We start from the raw sequence: 21,572 nt of genomic DNA, 5'->3' as shown, positions 1-21,572 counted from the left end.
GAGGGACTCTAACTGAAAAAAATACATTTTCATTGCAAATAGGTTGATTTACTAAAATGTTAAGGCTAACTGAGTACTTGTTACTGTGAATAAAGGGGTTGTCCCAAGAACAATATTTATCACCTATCCACAGAATAGTGGGGGGGCCCCACCACTGGGACCAGCAGCGCCCACTAGAACAGTGGTCCCAAGCACCCCATTCCTTTTAACTGCACCTCCTGCGGTGTGGAGGAGCTTGGATGGAGTCGGGGTTAAGCATGAACGACTCTCCATCAAATGTCTATGGGGCTGATGGAAACAGCCGAGCACTGTACTATGCTGCCTCCGTAAGTCCTATAGACTTAGAATTAAGTGGCACTGCCCCATTTAAAATTCTCCTCTCTCCAGTCGGGGGCTTGTTACTCTCATTCTAGTGATCGGTGTGGCTTCCAGTAATCAGACATTTATTACCATACTGTGGATAGGTAATAGATTTAGATCTTGGGACACCCCCATTAACATAAACAATGAGAGGGTGAGGGATAATTTAGATAGGAGTCAGTTTCTAAGAGTTTAATAAGAGGAAACCAAACCGCCGTAGAAACCACTTTGGTACATGATTCTGAGATAATATTCTTTGATGGAGCTTGTGATTGACAGGTTATTTTTGTTGTGTTCTTCTTTCCCAGTACAACTTTCTAACAGTAGCTCCAATGGACTGGTTCAGATCAAGGTTCAGACTCAATGGTATACGGCATGTGCAGATCTCTGGACTGAAGAAATCTCTAATAATATATGTCATCAACAACTGGGACTAGGGTATGAGAACAAAAATCTTTCAAAAAAATCAAAAACATATGTAAAGAGTGTAACAGTACACGGATTTTATGTCCAGCAAAATTACATATTTCCATAAACGCATCTTCACATCTTTTACAAACTACCATTTTGAATTTTTCTTTGTAATTTCTATCTTCAATAAGACTTTGTGTTAACTTGAATCACCATTCACATTCCTATCTGAATCCTAGCTGGCAGAAATAGTGTCAGAAATCAGAAGGGGACATGTTGTCCTTAGAATTTCTCAGCAGTGCAGCCTTAGGCTTTCGACTAGTAGCTTTATCATATCTCCGCATAGAAGCAAGATATTTACAAAAAAGTTTTCATATTTGTTATTGTAATGGTATATCTCCTTTAGGGCAGATACAGACGAACGTTGCGTTTTTGCGCGCGCAAAAAACATTTGACAGCTGCGTGTGTCATCCGTGTCTGATGCGCGGCTGCGTGATTTTTGCGCAGCCGCCATCATAGAGATGAGGCTAGTCGATGGCCGTCACTGTCCAAGGTGCTGAAAGAGCTAACTCTTTCAGCACCCTCGACAGTGAATGGCAAACACAATATCGCAAAACCTGTAGAAAAAAAATAAAAAGTTCGTACTTACCGAGAACTTCCCGGCCGTTGCCTTGGTGACGCGCCTCTCTTGACATCGGGCCCCACCTCCCTGGATGACGCGCCAGTCCATGTGACCGCTGCAGCCTGTGCTTGGCCTGTGATTGGCTGGAGCTGTCACTTGGACTTAATTGTCATCCCGGGAGGTCAGACTGGAGGAAGAAGCCGGGAGTTAGCGGTAAGTCAGAACTTCTATTTTTTTCTACAGGTTCATGTATATTGGGATCGGAAGTCACTGTCCATGGTGCTGAAACAGTTTAACTCTTTCAGCACAATGGACAGTGACTATCTCCTGACGTCGCGTACCGATAATTTTTTTGCCGGGTTCGGCCAAAAAGGGGTCGGCCGAACCCGGTGAAGTTCGGTTCGCTAGTCCGGCTTCGCTCATCGCAAAGACACTCCGTTTGGATGTTCGGAAACAGAAAAGCACGTGGTGCTTTTCTGTTTTCATTCATCCTTTTCACTGCTGTTGCGCGAATCACGCTCGTCCCACGGAAGTACTTCCGTGTGGTGCGCGTGATTTTCACGCACCCATTGACTTCAATGGGTGCGTGATGCGCGAAATACGCAGAGTTATTGAACCTGTCGCGCTTTTTGCGCAGCAGACAAACGCTGCGCAAAAAGCACGGACTGTCTGTACTGCCCCATAGACTTGTATTGGTCCATGCGTGCCGCGTGAAAACCACGCGGCCCGCACGGACCGAATACACGCTCGTGTGAACAATTTTATTTAATGGTCCCAAATCCATAAACCACAATACTTCAGGCAAGCCACGGTGGGGCACTTTATTTTAGTTAATTCTCTGGTGTAAATACTTTAATAAATTTGGCGTAAAGGCCAAACAATATGGGTCAGATTGACTAATACTTTCTAAGATTTAAAGCTACACCACGCCCTTGGTAGGTGCGCCAAATTTACCACAGTGGTGTATGCTGTATGAAAAATTTGGTGAATTTAGCTAGACAACTCAGACAATTTTCCTTTTTTTTATATCACCTCTTATTTGCATTTTAAGCCATGCTACCTTTCGCTAGACCACGTCCCGTGTCTAAACTGTTAATAAATGTGGCACACAGCACGCACGCTAGAATTTGGTTTCAATTTGAACCAGAATTCTGGTAAATTTTGAAAGGTAAATCTGCCCCTATATTCATGAAGCTCCTGTGACAATTTTTACGACACGTGAGCGGGGCTTCGGAGTTTCGCCAAGCACCACTCATTTTGATATTCTGACACTATTTTACTCAAAAGTGTCACAAAACAACACCAGGTCTGACCTACAGTAGCATTGTTTATATACTAAGTCAGATTTCTGAACAGGCCATGCTGCACTGGGGAGGGGAGGTAGACTGGTGCACCGTTGCATCGTACAGTTCACCAGAAATACTAGATTTCCCCCTAGTGTTCAAACCTGGATTGGTCTTTTACCTGGGCCTGGAGACCTGTCACTGCTGTGTGAAGGGAAGCGGCCACCACCTGACAAATAGTAATTAGCACTGTGCAGAATAAATTAGTGCTGTAGATTGAATAGGACTTTCTGTACTTGAATGTACTATAGATTTTTTTCCGGGAAGTCAGTGAAGGCTATATTCTGTGTTTACCATAGATAACTATAAAAGGGTATTTAAACACATCCTCGTGAATTCCTAGAAAAAGCTAATAAAGATTCTTGACTCATTGGTGGAACAATAGATACTCCTTGCGTCTATAAACTAATCCCAGCATACATAAATATCATGAATACATTCCTCATGCGGAATGAAGCTACATTAGGAAGCGTCAATACTTAGACTGATAGATATAGAGTCTAAGAAATAAATGCTTAACCACACAAACAATGAAACAGCCTTTCGTCACTGCTTCAGTCGATATGCTGTATATTGTAAACAGCTCTTGCAAAGATGGCCGACATTGTACAGCTAACACCCTGTCTACAGAAAATAATCTTCATAATAAAATGCTTCTGGAGATCAAATTCGTCTAATGGATGCCATCAATCGGCAGGAGCTAAAAGGGCCAAAATGTGTAAGGCTCTCCTGTCACAGAATGGTGTCATGGGATCAATTAGCACCAGGCACTTTCTATAAACACAGTCATGGGAAAAATAAAGTACACCCTCCTTCAGTTCTCTGTTTGTATCTATCAAGGCCTAAATAACAATTGCAAACAAAAGGTATGAGCCAGCACATCATGAAGCAATCTCATATCGTTAGGAGAAATTTTGGCCCACTCCTTCTTACAACTTTGCCCAGTACATTGGTTGAGGACAATCATTTTGGCCTTTCCAACACCATGAATTTTCTCCTCTTTAATCATTCAGATGTTGAATTGCTGGTGTGCTTGGAATTATTGTCCTGTTGCATGACACAATTTCAGTCCAGTTTGTCTCTAGAACATTCTAGTATAAAGTGGAGTACACCGTAATCCATGTCCTACAAAAAACATACCCAAATCATACCTCCTCCACCACCATGCTTGGTATGAGGTGCACTGTATGGTACATGATGACCAAGCATCTACAACTTGGTCACATTAATCCATAGAATTTTTCTCCAGAATTTTTGTTATTTGTTCAGATACAAATGCTATAAGTTGAGCTGCCATTTTCTTTTTTGCGAGAAGGTTATTTTTCCTGCCATCCCTCCATGATCGCCATATTTGTTCAGTCTTTTTCTCACTGTGCTGTTATGTACCTAAGCATTTACTGTGCTTACAGAGGCCTATAGTTCACAGATGCAATGTTATAAATAAGAGTGGACCAAAATGTCTTCAAAAAGATGTGGTGGACTGAAAAACGGCTTCAGGTAATTCCTGCTAAAGGTGGTTCTACATGTTACTCAATGATAGGATGTACTTGTTGCTCCATCCTGTTTTCTGAATGTTGGTTTACTTTTTAGAAAAAATGACTACATATTGAAATTTGTTGTTTGGCTGTTGTAACCAAAGGTTATTTGTTTACTTACAATTCTTATTTGGATCTTGATAAGACGGGTTTAAAGGATCTGCCAGACACAGCTTCTGTGTTGATGCACGGGGTTAATCAGTCTGCATCTGCTCCTAGGTCTGATAGAGTGACTCGATCTGCTACCACTCAGGCTGGTAGGCTGAGGAGTGGGAGAACCTATCACAGCCTGGCCAGACGGAGCTAGCTCCTGCCCTCGGTCTATTTATACCTTCATTTCCTGCTCTTCCTTTGCCTGTGATTCTGTCTTGTCTCCTGGCTCTGCTGTTCCTCTGTCTTGTTTCCTGGCTCTGCTGTTCCTGCTTCTAATATTGAACTCTGCTTCAAATTGTCACTGGCTTTACTGACTACGCTCCTGCTCTGCGTTTGGTACCTCGTTCACTCCTGGTTTGACTCGGCTCGTTCACTACTCTTGTTGCTCACGGTGTTGCCGTGGACAACTGCCCCATTTCCCTTAGCTTCTGTGTACCCTTGTCTGTTTGTCTGTTGTGCACGTATTGAGCGTAGGGACCGTCGTCCAGTTGTACGCCGTCGCCTAGGACGGGTCGTGCAAGTAGGCAGGGACTGAGTGGCGGGTAGATTAGGGCTCACCTGTCTGTCTCCCCACCTCGTCATTACATCTGGTGTACTTTCTTTATCCCGTGACTGTATTTCTGTGTATTTTTATATCTATATATCTCTCTCTCTATATATATGGATAACACTTGTTGGTGGATCTTAGGTCACTCCTCTATGCAGAACATTTCCATCTCCTTAATATTTTTGGGTCATGGCTTGTGGACTCTCCTCTTCAATGCACTTCACAGGTTTTCAAGTGGATTTTAATTAGGAAACTGAGAGGGCCAACACAAAAATTTGATTTTGTGCCCCCGCAGCCATTTGTGTATAGCTTTTGATGTATGTTTATACTTTCTATCTTGCTTAAAGGTCCAACCATAACCAAGTTTTAGCCCTCTGGCAAAGGCAAACAGATTTTGGGCTAAAATCTAGCCCCGAAAAATTTGTGGATTTGATTATGCCATTGATTTTTACAAGAACACATGGCCCACTAGCATCAAAACAGTCCCAATGATCCAGCACTAAATTTAACAGTCAGCATTAGGGGTGTTTTTTTTTTGTCTGTAGCACCTTTTTTTTCTGCAACCATAATAAAGGTGCGCAAGAACAAAAAGTTGATTCCATGTCTCATCTTACCATGTCATAAAACTAAATTTGTAGTTCTCTATTACATCTTATTAGGTTCAGGCTCTGCATTTTATCACTTGCTGTCAGGAAAGGTTAGTTACTGTATATGGAACTTTTCCGGAAAGCTTCTGGTCAAGGAGGTGGCATCTGACAGTGGATTTTGACATTTGAAAACCCTACGATTCAACTAAGCTGTGCAGTTATGAAACCATGATCTTTGGGGTGGTCTTTGCCTTTCATACCATCCTCCTCCCTGTACGTGGAGGGCAATCTGCTCATGTGTCGTCCTCCTGGCACATTTTCAACTGTTTCTTTCAATCAAAACTTGATATTATTGCCTTGGTAATGTTCAAAGTGGTTTTCCAGGACTAAAACATTGATGGTCTATCCTTTGAATAGGCCATCAATATGTGATTGGTGGGACTCTAACCCCAAGACCCCCTTGTATCAGAAGGAAGAGGCCACAGTGCTCATTGAGATGCCATAGCCCCTGTAATTTTTATCCAGGCACAGTAGTCTTCCGCACGTGCAGCTGTGCCCATTCATCTGACTACTCATTTATGTATTCTGTGAAGTTCTAAAAACGTCTAATTTGAGGTGACCGTTCTTTGGTTTTACCCATGTTGACTGGTGACAAAAGGATTTTGTAGGTGTGTACCTCATATTTTTACCCCAGGGAAATCAGAAAATGGTCATAGTCAAAAACAGAGTTCCTAGGGACTAGGATCAATAAAAAAGACATAGCTTTTGCCCAAAAAAGTACAAATTTATTTTAAATATTCTTTAGGGCTACGTATAATGTTGACTTATGTGATTTTGACTATTCTTAAAATAAAGCGAAACTGTTGCAGGACTGAGGTCTGATATGACAATGGAAAGCAATTTCTTCTGATACTTTTTTTTAGGAACATTTGAATCATTGTAAGTATTTTTTTTATAATATTTGTCTGTTTAGTTTCTTCAGCGGACCTAATATTCATGGAGTTGAAACAAATAAGTTTACTTTACTTTTAAATACAAATAAAGAATATTGTTTATTTTGCTTTAACTTCAACATATTTCTTTATTGTTATATTTTCAATTTGTCCCCTGGACTTGTATCATTTTTTTTGTTGGTTGGTTCATATAAAAACTTGTCTCTACCACTCAATACAGCATTCACAATTCTGTAGTTGTCTATTGTCTCGGAAAGCCTCATAAATCCTTATTTCATATATTGTGCCATTGTCTTGTACAAGGTGCAGTTCTTTTGAATGATTCAGCAGCTAAGTAAGTGAGAAGTTTTAGAGCAAGAGAAATACATTTGTTATCTTGTTGAAAATGTCTCTTGTTTCATGAAGAAAAGTTTTCTTTCTTTTACAGAACAATGGGAAGACTTACCTTGCAAAACGCGCCAAATTTATTATGTGTTTTAGATACGTTTTGCAACTTCCTAGACAGTTTTTTAGAGTGTCTAGAAATAGAGATGTGGCTAAGAAACGTCATAAAATGTGCGAGATTTATTATTGGAATGCGTCTCTTTTTGGTGCAAAATATTCATGTAAAGTAAGCCAGCTATAATGTGGCGTAAGAAAAATAAAAGTGTCTAACGTGTCCAGCAAGATGCGCCAAATTTCTTATAAAGCATGCACCACCGTAATAAATTTGACACAGTTTCTGCATGTCTGGTGTCATTTTATACTGTGTGTATTAGTATGAATAAATTAAAGTTCTGGATCACCCCCTGGAACCGTACGTTATTCAGTGGTCAGGGCCGGAAGCAGATGACTCCGACCACTGAATAGCAGCCGTACTGCAGCTCTGTTCCTATTCACTTGAAGGCACAGTGTTGCAGCAAGGCCGCTATACAGTGGTCGGACCCATCTGCTTCCAGCACCGACCACTGCATAACATATGGTGCCACCGGCAGCCAGAACAGCTGATGGGTGCGGGGTTTGGGCTTTTGACCCCCATCGATCATATACTGATGACCTATCCTGTGGATACTGTAGGTCATCATTATGAAAAACTGCCCTAAGAATAGACAACCCCATTAACTATTAGGGTATGTGCACACGATGAGAGGCTTTTACGGCTGAAATGACAGACTGTTTTCAGGAGAAAACAGCTGCCTCGTTTCAGACTTAAATGCTCCTCCTCGCATTTTGCGAGGCTTCTCTGACAGCCGTAAATTTTGAGCTGTGCTTCATTGAGTTCAATGAAGAACGGCTCAAATTACGTCTGAAAGAAGTGTCCTGCATATAATGTATACAAGTGTCCCGCATTAATGTATACAAGTGTCCCGCATATAATGTATACAAGTGTCCCGCATATAATGTATACAAGTGTCCCGCATATAATGTATATAAGTGTCCTGCATATAATGTATATAAGTGTCCCACATATAATGTATATAAGTGTCCCGCATATAATGTATATAAGTGTCCTGCATATAATGTATATAAGTGTCCTGCATATAATGTATATAAGTGTCCTGCATATAATGTATATAAGTGTCCTGCACTTCTTTTGACGAGGCTGTATTTTTACGTGTCGTCGTTTGACAGCTGTCAAACGACGACGCGTAAATGACAGGTTGTCTGCACAGTACGTCGGCAAACCCATCCAAATGAATGGGCAGATGTTTGCCGACGTATTGCAGCCCTATTTTCAGACGTAAAAGGAGGCATAATACGCCTCGTTTACGTCTGAAAATAGGTCGTGTGAACCCAGCCTTACACAGTGTCCATCTAAATCAATGGACTCTGTGTAATGCACAGACATGTTAACATGGCTGGCCTTATGTTGGATGATACCCTGTGCAATACGTCTTGTTGGCGCCACCCATATGGTGTATTGTTATACAGTGTACAATTAACCATGCATACGGTGCATAATTATACGCAAAATACAGTTTGGTGCACAAATAATAGTGCCATACATTAGCAAAATTAAACTTCTATTTCAATTTAGCTGAACTTTAACATCCACTTGGTCATCACAGCAGCATCTGAAGATGCTGTAGACCAATGCTTTTCAAACTGTAGGAAGGGTTCATACGTGAGCCACCCCATGCTTTTTGTTGGGGAGGCAGTTTTAATAGAAGTGATTATATGCTGCTCAGGCCATTCTCTGATTACAGGCATCTCTTGTTTAGCAATAGGAGTGACTCTTGTGCATATCTTAATGTTATACAGGGTTCAAGAGAAAAATGAGAAGTCAAATGAGCTACATTTTTCATTTTGACATGTACCTTGACTAATGATGAGGACCAGACATCACCATGTTCTGTGTGGTGAGGTCCCCGGAGCCAAAGGTTGAGAAGCCCTCTACTATAGATAATTAGCAAGTTACATTTCTACCACTTGCTACTTATTGTTCCCAGTTAGCAATCGACGGGCTGGTTCCTGTTATACCTCCCTATTTCAAGCAAATATATAGAGGAAGGGATAGTGTATAATATATAACCTTTAATAGGAGATGCAGCGTGTTATACGATCTACATCTATGGCAGTCACACTAGCACAAGGCTCTAATTGTGATATTGTCATAAATAGTAAGAGCCTATAAGGAATGTGATCAACTCAACTATTTTGACATGTATTCATGCTCCGATCGCAAGTGTCTATTTCCTTGAGTTACGCTATATAAACTATCTACTTTACTCTATAAGACCAAACAATTGATCTGTGTAATTTAGAGGTAGGAAAGCATATTAGCCATTTAGGGGAAGGGCTGAACTAACCCCCTATACGATATCATCTCTCCAGCCCCCTATGGAGGTAGCGTAGGACGCGATATCGAGGAGAGGGCGATGATGAAATAGCGCTCCCACCTGGTTAGATGTCCGATGACCGAGCCCACATAGTGGGCGGAGCTTATGCACATACAAAAAGAGTGTGGTTTCAAGCGCTCGCTGCCATTTCCACACTATCAGTCAAGCCGTGAGGCTCTCTATCTCCCTGACGAGCCAGTACAACTGGTGAAACGCATAGGAGCATGAGCTGTAGTTAGAATACGGTCAATATCTTATGGATAGGTTCCAGAGACAACATTGCTGTAGATAAAAAGGAACTTGTTCCAACTTGTTCCAAGTTTAATGAATATTTTTTAAAAAATAGGATCAATCTATATGATGTCCTAGGGTGCGAGGAGAGAAATGAAAAAGTTGGAGAAGCATGGCTAGGATTAAGAACGCAGGAAGCGTTTGAAACGCGTAGGCTTCTCCAACTTTTTCATTTCTCTCCTCGCACCCTAGGACATCATATAGATTGATCCTATTTTTAAAAAAATCTTCATTAAACTTGGAACAAGTTCCTTTTTATCTACAGCAACGCTGGATCCACCCTGTTTGGTTCTCTATGATCCTGAACTACCCTGCACCCTGCTGTATATGGTCTGGTTGTTCTATTAGTACTTGGCAAGCGTAATACTAAGTGCTGCATATGCTATTTGTCTTAATAGCACAATCTTAACAGATATTGTTATTCCGTTTTATATGGGTAAATAATTAAAGGTTATATTTTATACTCTATCCCTTCCTCTATATATGCACTTGCTACTTACTTGCGAATGTTATAGTAATAAAAAGCAGGATCTTCCGGCTACACAATGTTTCAGTATTATGTGAACTGATAACACGCCATTTGTTGTACAGGGATGTGCTGCGTCTATCTTAATGTCTCCCAGCTACTTCTACTCAGCGCATTACCTTTTAGACTTGTTATATTAGAATTTCAGTAATTTGGTCTGAAGTTCATAATGTCCAATTTAGTAATAATCCATGTTCTTGGATCACAGTGAAGGATCCATCAGTTTTGGTGTGAGTAAAATTCTACTCACGGAGCGTGCCTTTAAGGCTACCTGAGGCACTGCTTTCAGGCAACAAGCAAGATGTCATAAATGCAAATGATATATTTTAAATAGTCAATTTATTTTTTAAGGAATATATAGATATAATGATTTATTTGGATTTGCAGTATATATAATGTGATACTATAAAGGTTTCCTTTCACCTGATTAGATTTATTTCACTCTTTTAGTAGACATCAAGGTAATATGACATCATTATATTGCCAGGGTTGTTGTTCTTAGGCAAAAAAAAGACTTTATTGCTTCATGCTTGAAGCCTTTAACTTCCAATATGAATGAACCACGTAAAGGAATGTCCCATGGTAAAGCGATTTCCAGGCAAGGCATGCAGTAAATGTGTGGATTTTGGGGGTGAATGGTCTGTGACATTTACCAAACCATCCACCATTTGTTGGGTTGCAAGAATGATACACTGCTAAGAATCTATCTGTGAGGTTCTGGATAGCAAACACATCAATCATAGTTACATAGTTTGAAAAAAAAAGACAGAAGTCAATAAAGTTTTATACTTTCAAACCCCCAGTTGATCCAGAAGAAGGCAAAAATCACCCAGCATAGACCAATTTGCCATAACATAAAAAATCCTACCCTATCCCTACTAGAAATCAGACAAATATGGACAGTGACTATTGCTTTACATTGTTTTGTGTTTCCTTTGCTTTTATTATCAATATGTTTAGGCCCTGTTCACACAGAATTTTGCAGGCAGAAATCTTTTGCCTGGAAAAATCAGTGCCATTATTTTTTAAGTAGTTTTGCACCACACGTGCTTTTTTTCCTGCGTTTTTTGGCGCAATTTTTAGGCGGTTTTTTTCGGCGTTTTTTTTTTCCTATTTCTTCTACAGAGGAAATAACCGCGAGCGTTTTTGCGGAAAAACGCATAAAAAAACAAGAATAATTGAATTCTAAAATTTCAATAGCATATTTCAAGGTTACAAATGGGTTGTACCTTCAAAGTGGAAGTTTGAAGTGAAGATAGTTCAAATGTCATCAATATTTTTTTAAGCAATGCTCAGTGTACAGATTTATTTTAGTATTAATATTTTACATTCAATATGCTGTGATTTAAAGCAAAAAAGATTGTAAATGAAATCATTTAAATGCATCACTAAACAATCCCTATATCCCTAGTATCAATTACATTTCTTTAAAAATTACTTCTCATACATTACTCATACATCAGTTTTTCTACAATAAACTATTTTAGGCAATATTAATGTAACCAGGCCCCTTGCGTCATTCAACTTTTTAAAATTCCTTTCATCTTTTTATGCTCAAGAAGAGTAAGAAATATCAGTAGCAGCCAGTCAATTTATTTGGCTTAAATGGACATTTTGTGATTAATGGGGAAAATTAACATATTTCTTGATCTAAATATGTAATTAGCTCTTTTTCTTTATTTTTTTTCTCGCTTTTTAATATTTAATTACAGAAGCCAAAAATTTGAACGCTTGAAAGGGAATTAAACATCAGCAAAACTACAGAACCGTTATTATTCATTAATTGTTAATATTCAAACTAATCTTTCCTATTAGTAATATGTCTTATGTGAGTTCTCATTATTTGACCTTCAAGATTTATCTTAACATTGTATTTCAGAATTTTGTACTGCTCCAAGCCATTTATTTCAAATTTAGCCAAGGGAAATCACTTTGTTCATAAGCAAAATTGTACGGTTTGAATATGTTTCATGCTCTTTTTACCGATACATTATCTTTTTATACTGACATGAAATATTAAGTTCTTTGAAGATTAACTTATTAGACAGTTATACATTATTGCAAGAGTGTAATTGCTAAGAAAAATATAACTATAATAATCTAGAAACGTAATTTAAATAGAAAAGATAGATAGATAGATAGATAGATAGATAGATAGATAGATAGATAGATAGATAGATAGATAGATAGATAGATAGATAGATAGATATGAGATAGATATGAGATAGATAGATAGATAGATAGATAGATAGATAGATAGATAGATAGATAGATAGATAGATAGATAGATAGATAGATAGATAGATAGATAGATAGATATGAGATAGATAGATATGAGATAGATAGATAGATAGATAGATAGATAGATAGATAGATAGATAGATAGATAGATAGATTTTTTTCTACCTCCCTCCGTTATTTCGATATCGGTGCCGTTATATTTGGCACCCAATCTTTAAATAACCCCCATAGGGTTCCATTGTAAAAGAAAAATGCAGATTATACCACTTAGTATACATTTTTTTACTGGATGCCTCTAGAAGGAATAGTAGAGACTACTATGCTATTCCATACAGTAAAAGAAAAAGGAATGTCAATGCATAGCTCACTGACGTATGTCAAAAGAACATATGTCGAGTTGATGGGGCAGTATAGATACGTATGCTGAACGCATTGTTCAAATGTGATATGAACACAGCCTTACAGTTAATTTTTATTAATTGTATTAACCCCATAAGGACGTGGACTAGTTGACATGTTCAGGATGCAGCTCCATTTGTCAAATCTGACGTGTCACTTTATGTGGTAATAACTTTGGAATTCTTTCACCTATCCAAGCAATTCTGAGATTGTTTTCTCGTGACAAAGTGTACTTTATGTTAGTGCCAAAATCTGGTCGATACATTTAGTGTTTATTTGTGAAAAACTCCAAACACCACATTTTTCTAAATTTAAATGTATCTGCTTGTTAGGCTGGGTTCACACGACCATGTTACGTCCGTAATGGACGGAACGTATTTCTGCCGCAAGTCCCGGACCGAACACAGTGCAGGGAGTCGGGCTCCTAGCATCATAGTTATGTACGATGCTAGGAGTCCCTGCCTCGCTGCAGGACAGCTGTCCCGTACTGTAATCATGCTTTCAGTACGGGACAGTAGTTCCACGGAGAGGCAGGGACTCCTAGCGTCGTACATAACTATGATGCTAGGAGCCCGGCTCCCTGCACTGTGTTCGGTCCGGGACTTCCGGCCGAAATACGTTCCATCCATTACAGACGTAACATGGTCGTGTGAACCCAGCCTAAGACAGATAGTAATACCACATAAAATAGTTACTAGTTCACATTTCCCATAAGTTTACTTTATGTTGGCATCATTTCTTGAACGTCCTTTTATTTTTCTAGGACGTTAAGAAGGCTTAGGACATTAGCAGCAATTTCTCACATTTTCAAGAAATTTCAAAAGCCTTTTTTTAGGGACCATTTCAGTTCTGAAGTGTCTTTGAGGGCCCTATATATTAGAAACCCCCTATAAATCATCCCATTTTAAAAAATTGTACCCCAAATTATTCAAAACAGCATTTTAACGTTTCTTAACCCTTTAGGCGTCTAACAGGAATTCAAGCAAAATAAAAATTTACAAATTTTATTTTTTTTGCTGAAAATCTGTTTTAATCCATTTTTTTTCTTTAACACCTGACAGACAGACACTACTCAATATTTATTGCCCAAATTCTGCAGTTTTAAGAAATATCCCACATGTGGCCCTAGTGTGATAATGGAATGAAACACAGTCCTCAGAAGCAAAGGAGCACCTAGTGGATTTTTGTGGCCTCCTTTTTATTAGAATATATTTTAGGCAAAAGTCAGGTTTAAAGAGGTCCTGTGGGGCCAAAACAGTTGAAACACCCTCAAAAAGACACAATTTGGCAAACTACACCTCTCAAAGAATTTATAGTTTGCCATAGTGATCATTTTGACCGCACAGTTTTTTGTTGAATTTAGTGGAATGGGGCTGTGAAAATTAAAATCAATTTTTTTCTCCAATAAAACATTTTTACAAGGCATAAAAGAAAAAAAGCACCCCAACATTTGAAAAACAATTTCTCCCAATTATGGCAATACTCCATATGTGGTAATGAACTGCTGTTTGGACTCACGGCAGGGCTCAGAACGGAAAAAGCACCATTTGGCTTTTGGAGCTCAAATTTTGCTGGAATGGTTTTTGGGTGCCATGTCACATTTGCAAAGCCCCTGAGATGGAAATCCCCCAGAAGTTACCCCCATTTGGGAAACTACACCCCTGAAGAGGGGCATAGTGAGCATTTTGACGCTATAGGTTTTCTGCTGACTTTAGGGGAATTAGGCCGTGAAAATTAAAATCTCAGTTTTTCTAATAAAATTTAGTTTTAGCTCAGATTTTTCAATTTTCACAATAAATAAAGAAGAAAAAGCACCCCGAAATTTGTAAAGAAAAATCTCCTGAGCACAGCAATGACCCATATGTGGTAATAAACTGCTGTTTGGACACATGGCAGGGCTCAAAAGGGAAGGAGCACATTAGGCTTTTGGAGCTCAAATTTAGCTGGAATGTCACACGTCACATTTGCAAAGCCCCTGTAGAAACCCCAAAAAGTGACCCCATTTCAGAAACAACACCCCTTAAGGAATCTATCCATGGTTATAGTGAGCATTTAGACCCCACAGGTATTTTTCAGAATTTATAGGAATTAGGCTGTAAAAATAAATATTACATTTTTTTATTTTCACAAAGGATAAGGGAGAAAAAAGCACCTCAACCTTATAGCAATTTCTGCTAAGTACGGCAATACCCCATATGTGGTCATAAACTGCTGTGTGGACACATGGCAGGGCTCAGAAAAGCAGGAGCGCTATTTGGCATGTAGATTTTGCTGGAATGGTTTTTGGGCACCATGTCACATTTGCAAAACCCCTGTGGTACCAGAGTACAGTAGAAGCCCTGAGAAGAGACCCCATTTTGTAAATTACACCCCTTATGGCATTTATCAGTTGCCTGGACATATGACATATGGCTCAGAAGAGAAGCGCTCCATGCGCATTTGAGGTCTATTTTGGTGATTTTCAGAGCATTGACCCACAATTGCAGGGCTCTGAGGTCAAATGGTAAAACAAACTCCTAAGACGTGACCCTTATTTTGGAAACTGAACCCCTTAAGGCATTTTAAGGAGTGTAGTCAGCATTTTGCCCCATAGGTGTTTTTTCATTAGAAATTAATGCGCAGCGGATGGTGCAAAGTGAAAATTGGAATTTTTCGCTGATATGCCATTTTAGTGCACAATATGTTGTGCACAGTTTGTGCCACCGAAGACAAATACCTCATAAACTGTTAAGTGGGTTCTCCCAGGTTTGGCGATGCCATATACTGTATGTGGAAGTAAACCACTGTTTTCTTCCACATATTAGTGTTCAGAAGGGAGGGAGCGCCATTTAGCTTTTGGAGACTTTGCTTGGTAGTTGTTCTGTTTGGGGTTTTACTGGTATTTCAGTTTATAATGTGGGGGCATATGTAAGCTGTGTGTAGTACATCAGGGTATATGTAAGCTGTGCGGAGTATATCAAGGTATATGTAAGCTGTGCAGAGTACATCATGGTATAGGTAAGCTGTGTGGAGTACATCAGGGTATATGTAAGCTGTGTGGAGTACATCAGGGTATATGTAAGCTGGGCGGAGTACATCAGGGTATATGTAAACTGGGCGGAGTACATCAGGGTATATGTAAGCTGGACGGAGTGCATCAGGGTATATGTAAGCTGTGTGGAGTACATCAGGGTATATGTAAGTGTGTGGCGTACATCAGGGTATATGTAAGCTGTGTGGAGTACATCAGGGTATATGTAAGCTGGACAGAGTACATCAGGGTATATGTAAGCTATTGGAGTACATCAGGGTATATGTAAGCTGGACAGAGTACATCAGGGTATATGTAAGCTGTGTGGAGTACATCAGGGTATATGTAAGCTGTTCGGAGTACATCAGGGTATATGTAAGCTGTGTGGCGTACATCAGGGTATATGTAAGCTGGACAGAGTACATCAGGGTATATGTAAGCTGTGTGGAGTACATCAGGGTATATGTAAGCTGTGTGGAGTACATCAGGGTATATGTAAGCTGTTCGGAGTACATCAGGGTATATGTAATCTGTGCGGAGTACATCAGGGTATATGTAAGCTGTGCGGAGTACATCAGGGTATATGTAAGTGTGTGGCGTACATCAGGGTATATGTAAGCTGTGTGGAGCACATCAGGGTATATGTAAGCTGTGTGGAGTCTGTCAGGGTATATGTAATCTGTGCGGAGTATATCAGGGTATATGTAATCTGTGCGGAGTACATCAGGGCATAATAAGGGTATAATAATGGGGCAATCTGTAGTTTTGATTGTTATCATTCTGGGGTACATGCAATTTTTGTGATTCATTTTTATTCCATTTTTTGGCAAGCAAGGTGATCAAAAAATAGTGATTCTGACTATGTTTTATATTATTTTTTTTCTTTACAGTGTTCACCATCGGCTATAAATGACAATTTTACTTTATTCTGCAGGTAGATATGATTACGGCGATACCAAATGTGTATAGGTTTTTTATGTTTTGCAGCACTTTCACAATAAAATCCCTTTTTTTTTTTTTAATGATTTATTTTTTGTGTCACCATATTCTGAGAGCCGTAACTTTTTTATTTTTCCAGTCAAAAAAGCTGTGTAAGGACTTGTTTTTTGCGGGACAGGTTGTAGTTTTTATTGGGTACATGCGACTTTTTGATCACTTTTTATTCTATGTTCTGGGAGGGGTGGTGACCAAAAAAAAGTGATTCTGGCATTGTTTTGAGGTTTTTCCCGGTGTTTACTGTGTGGAAAAAACATTATCTTTTTATAGTTTGGGTCGTTACGAATACGGTGATACCAAATATGAAAGGTTTCACTTTTTTCCTATAATAAAACACTTATTATAGGAAATAGGCAGTTTTTGTTTTTTTAACTTATAACTTTTATTTTTATATTTCTGTACAACATTTTTATTAACTTTTTTTTTACTTTTTTATTGTCCAATTAAGGGATTTGAAGGCCTGCAACTCTGATTTTTTTTCTAATGCATTGCACTATCCACATAGTGCAACGCCTTAGAGCTGTCAGTCATTCAATCACAGCAAGCTTATTCGGCTCCCGCTCCGGGCGGTGCCTAATGTGCTTCAGTATTTGGCAGACCAGGAGGCCGTTGTTAGGCCCACGGTTGCCGTAACAGCCACTGGCATCTCCACGATCGCATCGCGGCGATGCCGATTGTTTACAAACCACTAAGATGCCACGACTGCTTTTCATTGCGGTATCTAAGGAGTTAATGGTAGGGATCCGAACTAGCTCCGTTCCCTGCCATTACAGTGGGGTATTAGCTGTAGCATCCAGCTGACACCCGAGGCTGATGACCCAGGCTCAGTCTCTGTGCCCGCGCCATCTTATTTTTGCGATCGTCTTTTTGTGATTAGAGGCCTTTTAGGCCCCTCTTCCGGGCGGGGCCTAACAGGCTTCTGTACTTCGTAGACACGACGCCATTGTTAGGTCCGATTGCATCGTGGGGTGCCAAACTGCTAGTAACCCCATAGATGCAGCGCTCGCTTTTGAGCGCTGCATATAAGGGTTTAATTGGACGGATCGGAGGCCAGCTTTGGTCCTGGCCTTGCAGCAGTGGATAGCGTTAAGCTATCACTGCTCTAAATCTGTGTCTGTAGACAAAGTAGCCGGTTAACGCAATGTCATAATATTGCGGCATTTAGCATTAACAGGCCAACGCCCTTGATGTAATAGTACGTCATGGGGTGTTAAGGGGTTAAAATATTATCCAAAAAGATCTTATATAAATGTCGTAGATTTAGTATAAATATATGAGACTTTAACCACTATATACAGTAGAATCTTTGTGTTAGTTCAGATTTTCCCTTGAGAGTTTTTCCTTAGCAGAATGAGCAATTTTAAGTTGTCACTTCTTACGCTAGATCATACCTCCAGCTGTTTCCATGCAGGATAGAGGTTTTCACAGTGGAATATGAAACGGAGGCCAATATCAGAAAGTGAGCATGCTGGGTCTAAGTGAGATTTAGAATTAGATTTTTCATTAACTAGAATAAAGCTAGTATTAATGTTACAAAAAAATTATCTGGAAGAACATGTTTTTCTGATAATGTGTAAGACAATGGCCCATATTTACTAATGCTGTCTTATAATTAGACCAGCGTACAGTTAGACTAGCTAAGCACAAAATGTGCCAAATTTATCACAGTGGTACATGCTGCATGACAATTGTAGGCGCGTCTTACATGGACGGTAAGGATACGTTCACACTGGGTCAATGCGCTGCGTAAAAGCACACAACTTATTCGCCCTGGGAGGAATTTCATGCGAAAAACCACACCAAATTGTGCTGCAGTTTTTTGGCCGGCATATCCGCTGTGGAATACTACACGTAAAAAAAAAGTTACATACTTACGCATCCCTCTGCCGTCCTTCAGCCCGGCCTCCTGGGATGACGTTTCAACCCATTTCACCGCTGCAGCCTGTGATTGGCTGCAGCGGTCACATTGGACAAAACGTTATCCCAGGAGGCCATGCTAGACGAAGAAGCACAGAATTCTGGGGATTGATTTGATTTAGATTTCTCTTCTGTGCATTCACTTTGTATTTTGTAAATTGATTAAAAAAAATTATTAACAATTCGATTTTTGAAAGCAGTCTTACTTTGCAGCATTCTTCCACAAATGCCTAAACTTTTTGCACAGTACTGTTTATGCGCATCATTAGAAACTTCTTTCTAACTTTATACCTTCTCCTGGTTGGCTTAACTTAGACCAATATTTTGCGCCAATGTTAAGTCACGCGCCCTTTTTCACTACGTCATGCAAACCAGGGGTAGGGGATTTGCAAATCTCTGTTCTTATAGGTGCATTTTATTAATACATTTGTAATTATTTGCAACTTAAAAGGAACCTGTCACCAGCATTTCACCTATTGAACTTTACTTATCCCTCACTAGCCGCTGCTATCAAAAGTTAATTGCCATTATCCTCTCTCATTAACTCCTCCTCCGACTGTAAATAACGGTCTGTAAACATTTTGCGCTTTTTATCGTAAAATAATCGGGTGTCCCGTTGTACGCACTCACCAGAAGAGGACATCAAGGCACAAGCGCATGATTCTTTGTGCTGGGGAAAGGCAATGAGCTGTAAATCAAAAGTAAGGAGGCGGGGTAAGAAGACAATTATAGGTTATATAGAAATTATTTTTCACCCACTACCCCCAGGTATTACTGGTTTAATAGGTGAAATGCTGGTGACAGGTTCCCTTTAAGTGCGACTTAGGCCAGAATTCTGGTGGAACGCCATTATTAAATCTGTCTCAATATTCTATATACGGTCTAACAATTTGTATAGAGGCTAAACTATGTTATTTTCATTTGCATTTATGCCTTTTTATGTATCCCAAAATTATAACATTTAGAATTCCACTTAATCAAATCTGCTTTTACCCAATAAATAACAGGATTATGTGTCTGCAACCATGGAATACCCAATATTACCTCAGAAGGCAAATTTTCTAGAATAAAGAAAGAGATTAGTTCAGTATGCAAAGTACCCACTTCCAAAGTTACAGGTGGAGTAGAGAACTTGACCGAACCCTGAGAGAGAGGGGTATTATCTATAACGTTCGGGTAAGTTCACTTTAGGTTCAACCGGAGTTGCGACTGGAATGACTGTTTGGGCCTGCGCAGTTTCATGATGCTGAATTCTTAGGGTCAGACCTTGTACATGCTGAGTCAAATCGTGCATCTGTTCCACCAGAACTTGCATAGGTTCCATCGTGAAAAAAAAAGATAATATTAATGGCTTGTGATTATGTTATGGAATCCCCAGTTGAGCAATTCCCAAGGTGGAAGTTTATGTAATTGCTAGGTGATCAATTTTCCAAAGGTTGCTGTGGACTGTCAGGAATGAGCGTGCAAATAAATCCGCAACCCAAATCCATCACAACTCTGATCAACAGAATATAAGGCTACTCTATGTTTTTCGCCAGAGCCCACAACAAGGCAGGTTGGACTTTGCAGCATAGAACGCAGGTTGTTTTAACAGAGTTCAGTGTTGGATAAGAGGTGCATTGCAGGCAACACCAGAGCAGATAACAAGACAGCCCGAGGGTAAACAGAGAGTCCAAATCACAAAGCTAGTGGATATCAGGGATTGCAGAGGTCAAAACCAGACGGGAGCAGAAAGTCCAAATCAGTAAGCAAAGGGTAATCCAGAGATAAGCTGAGGTCCAGTTCCAAAAAGTGCAAATAGTCAAAGGTACAGGGTATAGTCAGTAGATTGATTAAACACATGGAAACAAGGAAAATCACAAGCAAAGAAAACAGAACCTACCCAGATTTAAATACTCCACCCTTCAATCTGATAGGAAGAAAGACAGAGAAGTGGAATAGGCTCAACAACTAAAAGCAGAACCGCCCAGGAGCTAGACTAGTAGTCACGGTAGTCATGGTAATCTTAAAGGGACGGACATTTCCTAACACCTGCTTTATGACAGCTGTAATAAATGAGAGTAAATGAACTGTAAAGTGTCCATAGATTAATACTGTCTCCATAAAGAGATAGAATGTAGCTCCCAGAGACAATGAAGTGGCAGAGGAGCTGCATACCGAGCCATGTCTGTGTGTATTGTGTTGCTATCCTGCCTTTTCTAGGCCTTCAAACGTACAATAGAGCTGTCAACTGCCCTTTAATGATAGTAAGATGGCTGCTGACTTTGACCCAGTCTAGACAGCAAAACTGAAAAGTGAGCTTCAGAAAACAGGAAATGTTAGCCTATCGTGTGTTTTCTAGTGGCTACTGTGCATATTTAATTATTATGGTTGGTCACGTGAAAACACAACAAAACTAAAGTAAATATGTCCATATTAAAACTTAACTTATATAATATATTAACTGGTGATACACTTCCTTTAACTTTAAAGGGATTGCCTCATAAAGACAACACCTGTCCATATGTCCTGCTAGTGCAAATAGACGTTATATGAGTTAGAACTGTAAGAGCGTCTCTCATTCCAGCGACCTCGCCCCTTCATGTTCTTCATACATGGCCATTTGTTTGTTTGGATGCCATGTAATGGTACATTTTCCCTGCTGCCACAACTTTCCCTGCTAGTAACAGATACAACTGTTTCATTTAAAAAAAACAAATTGTCTTGGTCACGCAACCCCTTTAAATCTGTGTTTTGTTTTTTTTACTTCCATCTAGAATTATTTTATACCCCCTTATAAAATATAAACAGCCTCTAAACACATAGCTCTTGCAGTGATTTCATTTATATTTGGCTAAATAATTTTGATAGACTGACTGTAGT

The 21,572-nt window shown here is 39.5% G+C and overlaps 1 protein-coding gene across 1 annotated transcript in view; it reads left to right on the top strand.

Annotated features, from left to right (window-relative positions):
• Nucleotides 1-21,572, top strand: part of TMPRSS15 (transmembrane serine protease 15) — a 259,431-nt gene that overhangs the window by 190,745 nt on the left and 47,114 nt on the right. The window contains exon 19 of the mRNA XM_075851216.1: nucleotides 669-798. Coding sequence (XP_075707331.1) covers nucleotides 669-798 — 130 coding nt within the window. The remainder of the gene's footprint in view (nucleotides 1-668; nucleotides 799-21,572) is intronic.

The sequence above is a fragment of the Rhinoderma darwinii genome, chromosome 2 (genome assembly GCF_050947455.1).
Source record: "Rhinoderma darwinii isolate aRhiDar2 chromosome 2, aRhiDar2.hap1, whole genome shotgun sequence".
Classification (NCBI taxonomy): Eukaryota; Metazoa; Chordata; class Amphibia; order Anura; family Rhinodermatidae; genus Rhinoderma; species Rhinoderma darwinii.
The sequence above is the reverse complement of the archived record's forward strand: the minus strand, read 5'-3'. Positions and strand labels throughout refer to the sequence as shown.